Genomic DNA, 17,022 nt, shown 5'->3' with positions numbered 1-17,022 from the left:
TGTATGGCAGAAACCAATACAACATAATAAAACAATTATTTTTCAGTTAAAGAAAAAACCTTACTCATATGCCACATTTCAATTTTTACCACGTATATCCACTAAAGGTACGACCCCACAGAGGAAAAATTATGTATACCCATCAGCACTGGTGAGAACCCAGCCACGTGAACAGCTCCTTGATCAGTTGAAAATGAAACAGCCTGAGCTGTTAACGACACTATACTGTTCAGAAAACAACGAAGAGACTAGTCAGGTAAAATTTATTTTAGGCCTCATAATTTTAGAATTCCCCCATAAACTTTAATTTACCTTTATTTATTTATTGTATTACTTATTTTGGCTGTGCTAGGTCTTCGCCGCTGCATGAGCGCTCTCTGTAGTTGTGACAATCAGGGGCTACTCTCTAGTTGCGGTGGCTTCTCTTGTCGCAGAACCAGGCTGTAGGTGTATGGTCTTCAAGAGTTGGGGCACATGGGCTTTGTTGCTCCTTGGCATGTAGGATCTTCCTGAACCAGGGATCCACCCGATGTCCCTGCATTGCAAGACTGACTCCTAGCCACTGGACCACCAGGGAAGCCCTAACAATGTTTGTGTTGTGTTTATTCATGTGCTCGACATTGTTCTGAGCATTTTACATATATATATTTACTCAGTTAATTCTCTCAGTAACTCCATAAGGTGAATGCTCGTATTATCCCCATTTTAACAGGTGTGGAAACTAAGAATTACCTTGTCCCAAATCACAAGGATGGAGCTGGAAGTAGAACCTAGAGAATCACCACAATCTGTGCATTTAACTATAGTAATTATAGAAAAGTTGGGAAATTGGAAAGTAACAAAGAAGAAAGTAAAAAGTAAACTATAATCTCTTTATTCTGAGATTATCACATTTAATACTTTATTATAGGTACTTCTCTATGTGAAAACATAACAGTAATTATTTTTATTATTTTGTAGACTTTCTGCTAATTTTGTTGAGGTTTAACTTTTAAGTAATGGACATTGTATTATTTTTCAAAGAAGAAAACTGCCTTGTGTGAAGATTTTTTTTTAACCCCACCCCCACCATGTGAAGATTTTTAAGCCCTGGGAATTTATCAATTCATCTAGCTTCTTATTTTAGGACTTGGATGAAGAAAATGCAGTTCTGGTGCTCACTGTTGAAGAACCTCTGACTCAGGAGCCATCTGTAGATACTAGTTTGGATTGTTCATCAAGTGGTGGGGTTCCATTTTTCCAGGTACCTGATTGTATCTTGTTAGATAACCCTTCCACATCTAACGTAAATCTGTCATTTCCTATTCAGTATAAAGGCATTGCTCTTGATGGATGGAACAGGAAAAATATTTTAGTCATTCCTTTGGGATGGCTTGTTAACTATTCTGGTTTAAAATAATTTACACAAGTATGATAATTGATTAGGGTTTTTTTGGTAGGATAAATAAACGCAAAATTGACTCATTCCCACCCTTGGCTGATAATCTTCTATTGTTATCCTTACCCCTTTTCTACTTCCTCCATACTCAGAATGATACTAAAAGCAGTCATTTCTCTCTTCCCTCCACCTTTGACGTCGATGTCCTGGAGCCTATCTCTGCCCACAGTCAGACTTTGAAGGCTAAGACGTTTAAATTGAGACTGAATGCCTCTCCAGTTTAGTGACTGATTCTCCTGCCTGAGGCTTTTCTCCTATTAACTTCCCCAGGTAGCCTGCACTTCTCACCTGCCTTGATCTTGAGCATTTACATCTTGTGTCCTCTCCTTCCCCCTTTTCACTACTTTTGGGAGTATGACACTCTAAACTGTCTAATCTTTCCCTCTCATTTAAAGGGATAAGCCTAGACAGAGTCTGTGAAGTAAGAATTTCCTTACATAGGATGTTGATGTCTACATTTTATATCATAGTTGAAGTGCTGCTTTTGATATGTCTACGCTTCCACCATGATCTAAAGATTCTCTGTTCCTATTAAGCTATTAAAACTTCTAGCTCAGATTCTATTAAATTCCTGTCTCTGCATCAAGGCATTTTATCCCCCAAATCTTCCCACTTTTTGCTTTATTCTTCATTATTAAAAAATGCTAGATATGTTTCTATTTTTCAACCCTCTCTTCTATCTTATAAAATTAAGAAGGAAAGTTAAGCGAACTTTGCAGCTGCTGCTAAGTCACTTCAGTCGTGTCTAACTGTGCGACCCCATAGACGGCAGCCCACCAGGCTCCCCTGTCCCTGGGATTCTTCAGGCAAGAACACTGGAGTGGGTTGCCATTTCCTTCTCCAATGCATGAAAGTGAGAAGTGAAAGTGAAGTTGCTCAGTTGTATCTGACTCTTCACGACCCCATGGACTGCAGCCTACCAGGCTCCTCCATCCATGGGATTTTCCAGGCAAGAATACTGGAGTGGGTTGCCATTGCCTTACTGTAGTGACTGCTTAATCCCTATTTGAAAATTCTTTCATTACTACAGCATATGATGTTCTGAAGGCCAGGCTTAGTGGTTTATTTATGGCCAGGAAGTTCCTATAGTACCAGAAAAGACTTGGGATTGGATTTTAGACCTTTAGCTAAAGTCCAGAAGTTATTTTTTTCTCTGATATCTATCTGATTTGGGGAAGTTTTCTAGGTTAGAAACTCTAAAGTTGCTTTACAATTTGTCTAAGAATTGATGAGTGGGTCTATAAGGAAAGTCATCAGTTACCTAAAGCTCTCTAAGGGCAAGTACAAGGATTCCAATGAAGTATTCCCAAATGAGAAACATGAAATAAGTTTTTTTAAAAATAAAATATAGGTTATATAAAAAGTATCTTGAGATAGCCTATAGATCTATGCTTAAAATTGAATTACCTCTTTTTTTTTTTGGCTGCATCTTGCAGCCCGTGGGATCTTAGTTCCCTGACCAGGGATTGAACCCTAGCCCTGGCAGTAAAAGGGCAGAGTCCTAACCCCTGGACTGCCAGGAAAGTCCCAGAATTGCCATTTTTGTACAATAGCCCATCTTTTGTTTCCCTAGAGCAAGATTTCTAGCAGCAGGACTATTGACATTTTGAGCTGGCTAATTCTTTGTTGTGGTGACCTGTCCTGTGTATTATGTGGTATTTATTAGCAGCTTCCCTGGCTTCTATCCACTGAAAGCCAGTAGTACCCCTCTAGCTTTAACAACCAAAAATAGCTTCAGACATAAGCAAATGTCCCAAGAGGCAAAAGTCTCCCTGTTGATAACCATGGCCCTACAGTAAAATCTGTAATTATTTTTTTGGAAAACCATACAGAAAATTAACATTTCTTTCTCACACACACCCCCCACTTGGTGATAAAATAAGAAGGCATTCATTTCTACTTTCCAGGCAAAGTGTTGGCTCAAATTTGTTCTGAGTATTTCTAAAGTTTTCCACACCTAATTTCTTCCCTATAACCCAGAGAATTTTGAAAACAGAATATGATTAATATGTGTCACATGTTACATTATATTGACTTAATTTTCTCCCTTAAATCCACAGCATAAAAAATCACATGGAAAAGACAAAGAAAACAGAGGCACTAATCCATTGGAGAAGTCTAAAGTAGAAGAAATCAAAGAGCAATCTCTTATGAAGAGCAGATTACCTCTACAAGCCCAGAACAATTTTTAGTTAACTTGAGGATTGGTAATTTTACTTTTAAAGGAAAATGAAAAATAAAACCTGTAACTCCAGAACTTGAGCCTTGTGTGTAGATTAAAAACGAGTAGAAAATATCAAGGCAGTACTGTAAATGTAGTTGAATTTACTGTCTACCTATTTTTCTGTCATTGCTGTAGTTCCCTCTATGTTAAGTTGGATTTCATTTGGGATTTGCATGGAGTAAATATGTATTTCTAGCTTTTGATATAAAATAGCTCTTTGAGAACAAATGAAAAATGTTTTCTTGTATATTACTAAATAGCAGATAGATAGAAGCTGCAGTATTCTTTTAGGCTTGAACTTATATAGGTAAATATCACCAGCACTTGGTTTTAGGAAGGCCATATCTTTTCTTTTCTTGCTATGATTGAATTATGTTTATCTTTCCTTGCCTCCTTCCCTAGACTTTTTCATTCTGCCTGCTCAGCTCACTTTCTCCCTTTTTATTTGTCAACAAACCATTTGTAGAGCTAGAAAATGGTATCCATTATTATTATTATGAGATAGCCAGAGTTTTATCTAGAAATCTTTGACACTTTTCTGTGGTTATCTCTAAAATCACTGTCAACAGTAAACATAACCCTGGAAATATCCCATCCCAAATATTTTTGTTTCCCCCTAGATGTGAAAAAACATTTCATTCCTTTATGAGGCCTAATACATTAGCCCCTACAGAGTTCACAAAAAGCCATCCTCTCCAGAATATAGATTGCTATTATGGGAGAAAAACCCTGAGTTCTGATTAATGGCTGTGTGACCCCATTTTGAGACCTGTATCTTGTGCAAAAGGTCACACTGATTTAAGGGCTTTTTGAAGCTATTGATTATGAGTGTAATTATATTCTTTTGTTTACTTGGTGAAACTTTTTGTTGTTCTTTGTATATAATAAAATATGTGTGTATGTATTTTTCTCTACTGAAATCTTAACCCTTAATTGAAGGTCCCTGATATTTTTTTGATCTAGCAGCCAAATTTCTGGAAGTTGGGATGTTTCAGTGTGAAGAACCAGAGCACTTAGAATATATGCAAAGAATAAATTTTGTGCCCACATCAAGTTAAATGTAGAAATTCAGAGTTTAATTTTGATAACTAAGTAAAACCAAGCCCTGTTGGAGAAATAGAAAACGTGCTACTTCAAGGAACTCAATTTGCCTTGCAGAGTATTAATTATCTTAATAAAAATGATCATATAATTTCTCTGCAAAATCAGATGTCAACACAAGCTATGAATAATATCTAATAAAAATAAGCTACCCTTGGTAAATCCATGATTAATAAATTTGATCTCTACATTAACTTGCTTGTCTCATTTCTTATTTTGCAGTGGATATGTTTAAGCAAGTTGTATTAAAATTCCTAAAATAAACTTCTGCACAGGTACCAGCAAGGAAGAAAGGCCTTGGTAAACATCCCAGCTTTCATCCCTTGCATTCCACGGGGCTACACCTTAGTGTGAGATGAATGAGAAACAGATTGGCCCTCACAGGGCCTGAAGTCCAGCTTTAAGTCATCTCATTCCCAAACTGTTTTAAGGTTACCTAGGAATGCTAATGCAGCTGGTTGAACAGCCTACAGAAGCCAAAATAAATCAGGAGACTTTTAACATCTAGAGCTTAAATTAACTCAGTACATTTTAATATACAGTGTGAAGCACTCAAAAAGTAACCCTCAGCAAAAATAGAGTAGGTAGCTTCAAGGATCCATCATTCCTCGTCAGAGATGAAAACATTCAGAAATAATTTTGTCATAACTTGGAAAAACAGAAGTTTATAGAACCAGGCAAATATTGCATCAGGAACAAAGTAACCTAAAAATTAGGAAAGCCTTTTGGTGTTTTACTTGCCCTTACTCCATCCCCCTTCCCAGCTCTGTGGTAGTCTTGAAGACAGGCAGAAGCCCATGGTTCTCAGAATGGGACCTTGTTCCCTCGTCCTGAAGAAGCTGAGGCAGTTTCACTCTCAAAAAGTTGTTGAAACCTGTTTAGGCCAACATGAAGGACTGAAGCAAGGCACTTTGCTTTGTTTCAGCTAACTCTGAACTCAGGTTGGAAAATGGTAGGCATTTCTCGAAAATATCCTAAGCAAATAACCTGCTGCCACGTTTGGCAGAAGATTACAGTTGAGGTAAATAAAGGTGTGCCCAAAGCCTGAGAGGAAATAATGGGAGAGAATTTCCTAGGGAAATCAGGCTATTCAAAAACAACAGTGTATACTAGGGAACTGAGAAAGCCATCTATGTTTAGAGCAAGTTGCATGCTCAGAGAAGACCTGAGAAGACCTAAGTGTTCACTGCTGGCTGAACTCTGGGCTCAGAACAAGTAGGAAGTGAAGGCTAAGCAGATTTAAAAATGATCTAGCTAAGCACTAAAGGAATGCTCCAATATAGCCACTCTACAAAAGACTGGGAGAAGGTTTTTTCCCCTTTTGTTTTCTTTTAATTCTTGTCTTATATATATATTTGCCACTGGCATTCAAGGAAATCTGTCAATACTAGCTGAATACAAGCAAAAAAGTCTTCAAAGAAAAGTCAAGTGAGACTTTACAAAAAAAGTTGAGAAAAGTCACTAAACTGCTACAGCCCACAGCAAGGAACAAAAACAAACCACAAGGCATGAAGAATCTGATTGCTAAACTTAACATAATATTCAAATGTTCAGTTTTCAACAAAAAACTGGGAATTATGTAAAGTATGGCTCATTCGAAGAAGAAATTAACAAACTTCCTGAGGGAGCATAAACTTTAGACTTTAAATCAACTGTCTCAAATATGCTCACAGAGCTAAAGGAATCCAGTAAGTTGTCTCAACAAATAGAGAATATCAGTGAAGAAATTATAAAAAGGAACCATACAAATCTGGAGCTGAAAAGTAACTGAAGTGAAAAAAAATCACTAGAGGCTTCCAATAGTAGATATGAACAGGCAATTGAAAGCCAGTGAACTTGAAGCTAAGTCAATTGAAACTGTCCAGCTGGAGAAGCTGGAGGGAAAAAGAATGAAGGACACATAGAATTTAAGAGACCTGTAGAGCATAATCGGAGAAGGCAACGGCACCCCACTCTAGTACTCTTGCTTGGAAAAAGCCATGGACAGAGGAGCCCGGTAGGCTACAGTCCATGGGGTCTCTAAGAGTCAGACAAGACTGAGCGACTTCACTTTCACTTTTCACTTTCCTGCATTGGAGAAGGAAATGGCAACCCACTCCAGTGTTCTAGCCTGGAGAATCCTAGGGACGGCAGAGCCTGGTGGGCTGCCGTCTATGGGGTCGCACAGAGTCGGACACGACTGAAGCGACTTAGCAGCAGCAGCAGTAGAGCATAATGAAACATAACATTTGCAAAAAGGAAGTACCAGAAGGATAGAGAGAGTAAGGAGCAGAAAGAATACTTGAAGAAATAATGGCTGAAAACTTCTCAGATTTGCTAAAACACTCAAATCTGCACATCCAGGATGCTCAAGTCCAAACAGTATAAACTCAAGAGATCCACAAGACACATTATAACTGAACTGTTAAAACTGAAGACAGAATCTTGAAAGCAGCAAGAGTGTAGTCTTCAGGAAAATGCAAATTAAAACCACAGTGAGATATCACATCCACAAGAATAGCTGTAGTAAAAACAAAATAACAACAACAAAAACAACAGAATAACTTCCCTGTTGGTCCAGTGGCTAAGACTCTGCACTTTCACCTCAGGGGGCCCCAGGTTAGATCCCTGGTTGGGGAACCCAAGATCCTGCCTGATGCACAGTGCGGCCCAAAACAAGAAATAACAAGTGCTGGTGAAGATAGTCAATGGAAACCCTCATATACTGCTTGTGGGAATGAAAAATGTCAGCCACTGTTTAAAAAGAGCTTGGTGGTTCCTCAGTTCAGTTCAGTTCAGTTGCTCAGTCGTGTCTGACTCTGTGACCTCTTTGCACGCCAGGCCTCCTTGTTCATCAGCAACTCCCGGAGTCTACCCAAACCCATGCCCATTGAGTCAGTGATGCCATCCAGCCATCTCATCCTCTGTCATCCCCTTCTCCTGCCCCTAATCCTTCCCAGCATTAGGGTCTTTTCCAATGAGTCAACTCTTCGCATGAGGTGGCCAAAGTATTGGAGTTTCAGCTTCAACATCAGTCCTTCCAATGAACACCCAGGATTGAACTCTTTTAGGATGGATTGATTGGATCTCCTTGCAGTCCAAGGGACTCTCAAGAGTCTTCTCCAACACCACAGTTCAAAAGCATCAATTCTTTGGTGCTCAGCTTTCTTCACACTCCAACTCTCACATCCATACATGACCACCTGAAAAAGCATAACCTTGACTAGATGGACCTTTGTTGACAAAGTAATGTCTCTGCTTTTTAATATGCTGTCTAGGTTGGTTATAACTTTCCTTCCAAGGAGTAATTGTCTTTTAATTTCATGGCTGCAAGCACCATCTGCAGTGATTTTGGAGCCCAAAAAAATAAAGTCTGACACTGTGTCCACTGTTTCCCCATCTATTTCCCATGAAGTGATGGGACCAGATGCCGTGATGGTGGTTCCTAAACAAGATAAATGTAGAAATTACCATTTCTACTACATTGTAGTAGCAAATCTACTCCTAGATAGCTATCCAAGAGAAAAGAAAAAATTTATCCACACACGTCTGTACACAGATGTTCATGTTAGCACTATAAATGCTATAACAATCCAAGTGTCCATCAACATAAAATGGATAAAATACATATAATGGATTATTACTTAGCCATAAAAATAATGAAGTGCTGATACCTGCTACTGTATGGATAAACCTTGAAAAAAAATGCTAAGTGAAAGAAGTCAGTTGCAAAAATTCATATATTGTATGTTTACATTTGTATGAAATATCCAGGATAGGCAAATTCATAGAAACAGATTGGTTATTGCCAAGGTTGTTTTGAGTTGGGGAAAAGGGAGTGATTGCTTAACGAATGTGGACTTTCGTGATGTTGGAAATGTGTTGGAACCAGGTAGATGTGGTGGTTGTACAACACTGTGAATATACTAAATGCCGTGGAATTATTTCTTTAATTAAAAATTTTGAGGTATAATTGGCACATATTAGTTTAATTGTACAACAACAATTTGATATTTGTATACATTCTAAAATCACCATAATAATTCTCATAATTATTCACTTTATGTGATTTTGACCTAAAAATTAAAGCCATCCAAAATATAAAGTGAGTCCTATCATCTATTAAGGAAGTACTTGAATCATAGAGGCATTAATATTGTAGGTAGAACTGATTAGCAAATAGTAAAATGTTCTTAAAGAAACATGACAATTTAAACATATGTTGTATACATTGTGTGCCCATAAAACACAGCTGTTTACGCTCCTTTAAAAATAATCTGGGCTTCCCTGGTGGCTCAAATGGTAAAGAATCTGCCTGCAATGCAGGAGACCCAGGTTTGATCCCTGAGTCGGGAAGATTCCCTGGAGAAGGGAATGGCAACCTACTCCAGTGTTTTCATTTGGAAAATTCCATGGACAGAGGAACCTGGCGGGCTACAGTCCATGGGGTTACAAAAAGTTGGACACGACTGAAAGAGTTGGCAATGACTGAGAGACTAACACTTTCACTTTCAAAAAATAATCCAGTATACAAAGAGTGAAAATGAAAGTCAGTCGTGTCCGACTCTTTGTGAGTCTATACAGTCCATGGAATTCTCCAGGCCAGAATACCCAGGTATCGAACCCAGGTCTCCTGCATTGCAAGTAGATTCTTGACCAGCTAAGCCGTAAGGAAAGCCCAAGAATTCTGGAGTGGGTAGCATAGCCCTTCTCCAGGGGATCCTCCTGACCCAGGAACCGAACCAGAGTCTCTTGCATTGCAGGCCGATTCTTTATCAACTGAGCTATCAGGAAAGCCCAATATACAAAGAGACCGAACATCAACAGGAAAGGCAACAGAAACAAATTACAGAAATTAAAGCTAACGGAGTTGCCAAACAAGATAATTTAAAAATTAAACATTTAAAGAATTTATAGACACAGTGAAATATTTTGGATGAAAATTGGAAATTATTTTACAAAGAATCGATAGAAATTCTAGAACTGAAAAAATATAATAAATTATGAACACAGGGAATGGGTTTAGTTGCTGAACAGACCTCGTTAAGACAGTTTTTAAAAGTAGATAATAGGGACTTCCCTGGTGGTCCAGTGGCTGGGACTTGGTGCTCCAGTGCAGGCAGTCTGGGTTTGCTCCCTGGTCAGGGAATTAGATCCAGTATGCTGCAGCTAAGACCCAGTGCAGCCAAATGAATACATACTTTAAAAAAAGTGGATGATAGGTTGGAAGAAAATCATTACATTGAAGCATAGCAAGATGAAAGGATAAGAAACATGAAAGAAACAGGACATGGTGAAGAGATTAAACATGTATATAATTAGTGCCTCACAAGGAAGAAGAGAGAATGGGACTGAAGCTTTACAATCCTGAACAGGACAAATGCAAAATCACACCTAGGTACACCACAGGCAAACTGCTAAAAGGATAAATGAAATAAGGAAGTAAAAACAATAGAGATAATTAAACTGCTGAAACAAAATAACTGATTGCCACCACAATGAAAATATTTTTTAGGAATGATGGTGCATTAAAGGCATTTTATGTGTCTAAGAAATGAAAATTGATTGTCATCACCAATCTGGCACTAAAGGAAATACTAAAGGGTGTTCTTTAGGCAAAAAGAAAATGATATCAAATGGCCTCTCAGAGATGTAGGAAAGAATAAAGAACAATAAAAAATATAAATGCATCAGAAAGGTAAATTATCACTGTAAAACAATAACAGTGTTTTATGAGTCTAAAATGTATATGGAATTAAAACCCTCAAGAATAACACATAAGATGGAAGAAAGTTAGGAGGAGTTAAAGCAAAGATTCTTCTTTATCAAGGAGGTAGTAAAGATTCTAATATTAGACTTTGATAGGTAAAGTTTAAGTAAAATATTAAATATTAAATTTGAATATATTCTATCATTGGATAATTTTTTTTTTGTAAATGTCAGTAGGGCCAAGTTGATCGATAGGGTTGCAGGTCTTCTATAACATTACTAATCTTCTGTGTAGTTGTTCTGTTAATTAAAATGTTAAAGTCTCAGAAATTCTCTGGTCCAGTGGTTAAGATTCTGTGCTTTCACTGGCAAGGGCCCAGATTTGATACCTGGTCAGGGAACTAAGATTCCACAAGCACTTAATGCAGCACCCCCCAGCTCCACACAAAAAAATGTTGAACTCTCTAACTGTAAATTTTAAAATTTCTCCTTTCAGTTCTTTCTTTCTACTTCTAGCACTTGCGCCGTGAAAGTGAAAGTTGCTCAGTTGTGTCCGACTCTTTGCGACCCCATACAGTCCATGGAGTTCTCCAGGCCAGAATACTGGAGTGAGTAGCCTTTCCCTTCTCCAGGGGATATTCCCAACCCAGAGATTGAATCCAGGTCTCGCACATTGCAGGTGGATTCTTTACCAGCTGAGCCACTTGCGCTGTGAAGTACATATATATTTAGAATCGTTATACTTCTTGATGAATCAACGCCTTTATCAGTATTGTCCCTTTTTATTCTTGGTGACATTACTTAAAGTGAAAGAGTTAGTCCCTTCAGTCATGTCTGACTCTTTGTGACCCTATGGACTGTAGCCCATGCCTCCTCTGCCCATGGGATTCTCCGGGAAAGAATATTGGAGTGGGTTACCATGCCTTCCTCCAGGGGCTCTTTCCAACCCAGGGACCGAACCCACATCTGTTACGTCTCCTGCATCACCACCTGGAAAGCCCAGCGGGGTGGGTAGTCATTCCCTTCTCCAGGGGATCTTCCTGACGCAGGGATCGAACCCAGGTCTCTGGAATTGCAGGCAGAGTCTTTACTATCTGAGCCACCAAGGAAGCCCATTTCTTATTCTATTAATATAGATACTCTAGCTTTCTTTATTTCCTTTTTAAAAGATTAACTAATTTAAAAATTGAGGTATAGTTGATTTATAACTCCAGCTTTCTCTTTCTTAATGTTTGTAGACTTTCTGATGATGGCCATTCTGATCAATGTGAGGTGATACTTTACTGTAGTTTTGATTTGCATTTCTTTAATAATTATGTTGTTTTTTTTTCTACCTCCTTTAGAAATGTTTTTATGCATCCATTTTATCTCCATTAAAACTTTTGTTTAGTTTTTTCCAAAGGCTTACTATATATATATAGAACTAATCATAGTCTGCCCTCAAAAAAATTACACTGAATCATATATAGCTTCAGATCCCAACAACAGCACATTTCTAATTATTCTCTCTCATCTTTTCTGTTTTTCATTTTACTCTTATATTTGCAATAAAACCACAATCCATTGCTACTGTATTTCATCTTGAAAGATAATTATCTTTGGAGAGATTAAAACTAAGAGAAAGAATGTCTTTCTATTTTCATTTTAACCATTTCCAGAGATCTTGGCTTACTTTTGTAGATCTGTCTTTATGTATGATACCATATTCTCTAATACACTCTTGTTGAAGAGCTTCCTGTAATATTTCTTACAGTAGAGGACTGCTGGTAATGAATTCTGTCACTTTTGTTTTCTAAAATATTCTTTGTCTTCATTTTTGAAAGATATTTCATCATGTGTGTAATTCTGGGTTGGCAGTTATTTTCTTTCAGCGCATTAAAAATGTCACTGCATTGTCCTCTGGTTTGCACAGTTTCTATTAAGCCTAATGTGCAATTCTTATCTTTGTTCTTCTGCATTTAATGTCTTCTTTCTCTGGCTGCCTTCAAAGTTTTGTCTTTAACTTTGGTTTTCAGTGGTTGGATTAGAGTGGGAACTCGGTTGCTAGAGAGCTTTTCTCAATGTTCTTTCTCCACCCGCAGCTTTCAGCCTTCCCTGTGTGCCTGAACCGGTGAAGGGTTTCTGAGCACTTCTGCCATGGGAAGGTGCTACTCTCTTTTCTCATTCTTGGGTCTCGCTGGCCTGAAGCTGGAGGTTGGGAAGGGTTTTCTGCTGTCCAGGTCCAGCCTCCGTCCTAGCAGGCCCTGTGTCCTGGGACTTGGGGGAGTTGGGCTTTCTCAGTGATCCTGTCCCTCTCTGGGGTAGCCAAACTCTGCTGGGAACTTTGGCAGGTTCTTTGCAGGAGAGTTTCCTGCTCTTCCTCTATGAGTGAATTTTTTTTTTTTAAACCTTGATCATAGTGGGCTTTCCACGTGGCCCTAGTGGTAAAGAACCCGCCTGCCAATGCAGGAGCTAGCAGTAAATTCCTGGATTGGGAAGATTACCTGAATGGCAACCCACTCCAATATTCTTGTCTGGAGAATCCCATGGAGAGCAGAGCCTGGAAGACTGCAGTCCCAAGGGTCGCAAAGAGTGGGACACGACTGAAGCGACTTAGCACCCATGCCCAGCAGTCTTCACCTGTATCCCTGGGAGCCACAAGTTTTGCTGCCCTTCTCCCTATGGCTTTGGTCTGTAAGGAAGAAGCCTCTGGGCAGAGCTTCATGCCTGTTTTTGTAGTAGTGGGTGCTTCCTTTTCCAAGCCTGCATCACAAATAGAGGCTTCTTCTGATTTCCTCCCTGGGTTTCTGTTTTTCTTGAGCACCTGTCAAGTCTGTGAAGAGCCTGGTAGTGGGTGCAAATCCCTATTGTGTCTGCAGCTCCCAGGGGTTCTATACTTTCATGCTAGCTTACATTCAACCTTTGTCAATTTGTTAAATGTTTTAGCTGAATTCTTCTTACTTGCTTGCATGATATCTGGTGTCTCCTTCTCCCAAGTCAGCTATCACTCTTTCCTGTCTCTCAATAGGAAGTCCTTTTTTCTCAAAGTGCTTGGCTGGCCTGAGACCTCAGCTCTCTGACTGGTACAGAAAAATTACAATTGTGTTTGTCTAGATTTTTTCTTGTTAGAGTGACAACAATGGTCATTACAACTTTCTTCATCCTAGGTGGGAGCAAAATCAGTATAGTCTCCCATTAACATCTTCTAACTTGTCAGATAAACAGTGGGACTGATTTCAAGAGAGATTCCCTTTTCAAGTGTGTGCCTGTTTTGTTCCTATTTCACTCTTTTTATTTATTCTTTCTCTAGCTCCTTACCAGTCAAATCTTTCTCAGTCTTTATGGTAACCTCCCATGCCTTCAAAGATATTTCCCCCTGTGTATTTGAAAAACACTTAAGCATATAAGAATTAGATCCTATTAAATTTAATCTAATCTCCATATCGAAAAGCTTTTATTTTGAAGGAAACTGAAAACCTTGCTGCTGTACCTTGGGTGGTAAATTATCTGCAGGAGCAAGTGGCTTTTGTTCAATAGAAGCTTCAGTAGCATATTTCACTTGGTAATTTTTCCCCTAAAGAGGAAGAGAAAGAAGAGAAACTGATAAAAACCATTTCATAGATATTCTATTAAAAATGTTATTTTAAATGGCTGTTACTTTCTCACTGAATTATAGATCACGTGGTTGGATAACTCAGAATTAGAAGAATTAACCAGTTAGCACCATGCTCAAAATAAATTTGATTTCTGTACTACCAGTTAGAAGAGCACCAATTAGAAGAACAAGAACAGGGACTTCCCTGGTGGTCCAGTGGTTAAGAATCTGCTTTGCAATTCAGGAGATGTGGATTTGATCCTTGGCAAGGGAACTAAGATCTCACATGTTGTGTGGTACCATCAAAAAATGAAAAAAAGAATAACAAAATCAAGCTAAACTTTTAAAATCACTCTGATTTTTCTTTTTATCAAAGGGAATAGACCAGGAATTGATGAACCTAATAAGCTTTTCTTGAAGTTTCTATAAAGATAAATAATGCGCCTATTTTCTATCCTTTGTATGAAAAAGTATCTTTAACTTATTTAAAATAAAATATTGGATAATTAAAATGTAATCAAAGCACTTTTAATATATAGAGTTTGAAGTTAAATGAAAGTCGCTCAGTCACGTCCAGCTCTTTGTGACCGCCAGGCTCCTCTGTCCACAGAATTCCCCAGGCAAGAATACTGGAGTGGGTTGCATTCCTTTCTTCAGGGGATCTTTCCGACCCAGGAATAGAACCCAAGTCTCCCATGCTGCAGGCAGATTCTTTACCACCTGAGCCACCAGGAAAGCCCATTATTTCAAAGCCCAGCGTTTGAAATAATCTAGTGCAATTATTATAATTTTTAAAATAAAAGGTAGTAGAGTAGAAATCAAATTTGAGCAAACTGGTTAATAATTTTTTGTATACTGTATCTACGTATATACTTATGTATTGAGCATAATAGACAATATATACTTGCTTATACATTTAGATTTAATAAAATAACTTGCCCTCCTTTTTTCTTTTGAGGAGACTTCCTGTTTTTCACTTTAATGTTCCAAATCACTCAGGAATGGTTGCATACCCAGGAAATAAAGCAACAGTTATGGACTTATTTAAAAACAGTACTTGCAACTGCTACAATTGCTTAACCAACAGAGCCACACAAAGATCTTGTTTAAGAATCATGTCTGAGATTAAATCCCTGCTTTGCTATTCATTAGCTCTGTGCCTTTAGACAAGTTGTTTGATTTCTCTGGGCCTAATACCTCATCCATAACATGGAGTTGTTACCTATCTGCTGGACTATCAAAAGGTAGCAAAGTTGCTTGGGTTTCCAGCCTCAGAGGGATAATAAGGTGGAGAATAATGAGCCTAGAGTCATTTTTTTTTAATGTTTACTTTTTTTTGTCTGTGCTGGGTCTTCGTTGCTGTGTGGGCTATTCTCTAGTTGCAGTGCATGAGCTTCTCATTGTGGTGGCTTCTCTTGTTGTGCAGCCCAGGTTCTAGGGCACTCAGCCTTCAGTAGTCATGGCACACAGGCTCTAGGGCACAGGCTCAGTAGTTGTGGTGCATGGGCTTAGTTCCTTCACTGCTTGGGGTATCTTCCCAGATCAGGGATTGAACTCGTGTTTCCTACATTGGCAGGCAGATTCTCATCCACTGAGCCACCAGGGAAGCCCGAGTCTGTAGTGACTCGGTGGCTGGTTTTCCATCAGTTTCAAAGCTGGACCTCCACGCGGGACAACCTCCTGCTCTACTTCCACAGTGAGTGCTCCCGAAGACCATGAACGAGAAGAATCTCACAAACTCTGCTCAGTGCCATGAGCCATCACGTTTAGGAGATGCTGCTTTTCATCTTGGCATACAGCTGCTGCCACCACTGCCACAGCCCTTGTGACTGCTGCTCTTGTCCGTATTCCTCGTCTTCATACCCTCTAAGTATTCTGCTCTATCCAGATTGTCACCTCCTTATTGACAGAGAAAGAATGGGCTTGTTCTCCCTCAGTTCAGTTCAGCTGATCAGTCGTGTCTGACTCTTTGCAACCCCATGAATCGCAGCATGCCAGGCCTCCTTGTCCATCACCAACTCCCGGAGTCCACCCAAACCCATGTCCATTGAGTCGGTGATGCCATCCAACCATCTCATCCTCTGTGTCCCCTTATCCTCCTGCCCTCAATCTTTCCCAGCATCAGGGTCTTTTCAAATGAGTCAGTTCTTCGCATCAGGTGGCCAGAGTATTGGACTTTCAGCTTCAACATCAGCCCTTCCAATGAACACCCAGGACTGATCTCCTTTAGGATGGACTGGTTGGATCTCCTTGCAGTCCAAGGGACTCTCAAGAGTCTTCTCCAACACCACAGTTCAAAAGCATCAATTCTTTGGTGCTCAGCTTTCTTCACACTCCAACTCTCACATCCATACATGACTACTGGAAAAACCATAGCCTTGACTAGATGGATCTTTGTTAAGAAAGTAACGTCTCTGCTTTTCAAAATGCTGTCTAGGTTGGTCATAACTTTCCTTCCAAAGAGTAAGTATCTTTTAATTTCATGGCTGCAATCACCATCTGCAGTGATTTTGGAGCCCAAAAAAATAAAGTCAGCCACGGTTTCCAGTTTCCCCATCTATTTGCCACGAACTGATGGGACTCGAGTGCAACAGTAGGAAGTCAAGAAACACCTGGAGTAACAGGAAAATTTGGTCTTGGAGTACAGAATGAAGCAAGGCAAAGGCTAATAGAGTTTTTCCAAGAGAATGCACTGGTCATAGCAAACACCCTATTCCAACAATTCAAGAGAAGACACTACACATGGACATCACCAGATGGTCCACACTGAAATCAGATTGATTATATTTTTTGCAGCCAAAGACAGACAAGCTCTATACAGTCAGCAAAAACAAGACTGGGAGCTGACTGTGGCTCAGATCATGAACTCCTTATTGCCAAATTCAGACTTAAATTGAAGAAAGTAGGGAAAACCACTAGACCATTCAGGTATGACCTAAGTCAAATCCCTAACAATTATACAGTGGAAGTGAGAAATAGATTTAAGGGACTAGATCT

General features: G+C 39.1%; 1 protein-coding gene across 3 annotated transcripts in view; it reads left to right on the top strand.

Annotated features, from left to right (window-relative positions):
- Positions 1 to 4,957, top strand: part of KIF11 (kinesin family member 11) — a 45,140-nt gene extending 40,183 nt beyond the window's left edge. For all 3 annotated transcript variants that reach the window (XM_081554342.1, XM_081554364.1, XM_081554353.1), the window contains 3 exons: positions 108 to 256; positions 1,127 to 1,243; positions 3,499 to 4,957. In XM_081554342.1, coding sequence (XP_081410468.1) covers positions 108 to 256; positions 1,127 to 1,243; positions 3,499 to 3,630 — 398 coding nt within the window. In that variant the 3' untranslated portion in view covers positions 3,631 to 4,957. The remainder of the gene's footprint in view (positions 1 to 107; positions 257 to 1,126; positions 1,244 to 3,498) is intronic.
- The last annotated feature ends 12,065 nt before the right edge of the window (positions 4,958 to 17,022 follow it).

This window comes from Giraffa tippelskirchi, chromosome 2, assembly GCF_054371585.1.
Source record: "Giraffa tippelskirchi isolate mGirTip1 chromosome 2, T2T-mGirTip1v1.2.pri, whole genome shotgun sequence".
NCBI classification, from domain to species: domain Eukaryota; kingdom Metazoa; phylum Chordata; class Mammalia; order Artiodactyla; family Giraffidae; genus Giraffa; species Giraffa tippelskirchi.
This window is presented reverse-complemented; position numbering and strand designations above follow the sequence as displayed.